Source organism: Tupaia chinensis, unplaced genomic scaffold (genome assembly GCF_000334495.1).
Source record: "Tupaia chinensis unplaced genomic scaffold, TupChi_1.0 Scaffold000368_1, whole genome shotgun sequence".
Lineage (NCBI taxonomy): Eukaryota > Metazoa > Chordata > Mammalia > Scandentia > Tupaiidae > Tupaia > Tupaia belangeri.
Window position 1 is genome coordinate 821,182 of NW_006159865.1, and position 1,367 is coordinate 822,548.

Genomic DNA, 1,367 nt, shown 5'->3' on the forward strand with positions numbered 1-1,367 from the left:
AGGAGGGGGCCGGGTAGTTCCCTGTTCCGGCTTCCGCGCCCACGTCTACCTGTGCAACCGGCCTTTGTGGCTCAAATTCCACCGTCACCAAACCGAGATGATCATTACCAAGCAGGGCAGGTGAGCGCGGGGTGGAGGGGCGTCTCTGGGTGCGGGGGTAAAGCGTGAACGCGTAGTCCTGGGGAAGGCTGGGGTTGAGGAGCTGCGCTCACTCTGCACGCTCTGCTCCAAGTGTGTTCCCGCGCGCGATAAACGGGGACACCACGTCTCCAACGCAGCGCGCCTCTGTCCAGGCACCGGCAGCTTGTCCCGACTGCGAGCCTCTGATCATCCTCACCTGGACTACCAAGGAGGCGAAGTGGGCATTCCGGCCTGTCCACCAAGTTAGATTAACTGCCGGCTTGTGGGTGTGCGGGTCCCTGCACGCTGGCGAGGAGGCATGGAGCGGGAAGGGCGCGAGAGCTGGCCACCTGAGCGCAGGACGTCTGCTCCTGCAGATTTAGGCGCCAGGGTCTACACCGGGTGCCTTTGGGAGATGGGCATGAGGGATTGAACGCGGCCGGGAAAAGTTGTCCACATGGGTCGTTAGACAGGCCCTGGAGCTAGATCCCGTCGGCATTGGTAGCGTAAGAAAGTTTGGACGCCTATCCAACCGCTCACAGTGGCTGTTTCTGGGGAAAGTGTGGGGGATGATGGAAAAGGAACATAGGGGGGGACTTTTAGCCTAAAGTGTGTGTGTGTGTGTGTGCGTGTGTGTGTGTGTAACACATCATGTTCTGTGATTCTTGCGCGTTTAAAAATGGATAATTTTTAACATCTCGGGAGAAGCGTTACTGAGGATCTGGAAGGGCTGGGGACGTGAGTGGAGACAGGCTTAGCAGTACGGCAAATGGGGAGAGTGTGGAAGAAATTGCTTCTGAAAAAGGAAGACGTTGCGAGAATTGCCAACTCAGAAGTGTTTTCCGCAGTCTCCAGTCACCTTTTCTCCCAGATCGCCTCCGTTGCAGGCTTTTCTAAATGTCGTGCGCCGACCCTGACCCTGTCTATACCAGGTGCAGAGGAACCTTCCCGCTGGGTCTGGGCGGGTTCAGTCGCTTACTCTGGTTCTGTTCTCTTGTATAGGCGTATGTTTCCTTTCTTGAGCTTCAACATAAACGGACTCAATCCCACCGCCCACTACAACGTGTTCGTAGAGGTGGTGCTGGCAGACCCCAACCACTGGCGCTTCCAGGGAGGCAAGTGGGTGACCTGCGGCAAAGCCGACAATAACATGCAGGGTGAGGAGAGGAGCCCCGAGAGGGAGGAAATGGGGACTCTTGGCTCAAAACAACTCACATTTATATCTAGCACCCCCCCCCCCCCCCTTC

At 57.1% G+C, this 1,367-nt stretch overlaps 1 protein-coding gene across 1 annotated transcript in view; it reads left to right on the plus strand.

The window, feature by feature from the left end:
• EOMES (eomesodermin) overlaps positions 1-1,367 on the plus strand; it is a 5,984-nt gene that overhangs the window by 1,024 nt on the left and 3,593 nt on the right. The window contains 2 exon segments of the mRNA XM_014589680.2: positions 1-120; positions 1,123-1,277. The exon segment at positions 1-120 is cut by the window's left edge and continues 451 nt beyond it. Coding sequence (XP_014445166.2) covers positions 1-120; positions 1,123-1,277 — 275 coding nt within the window.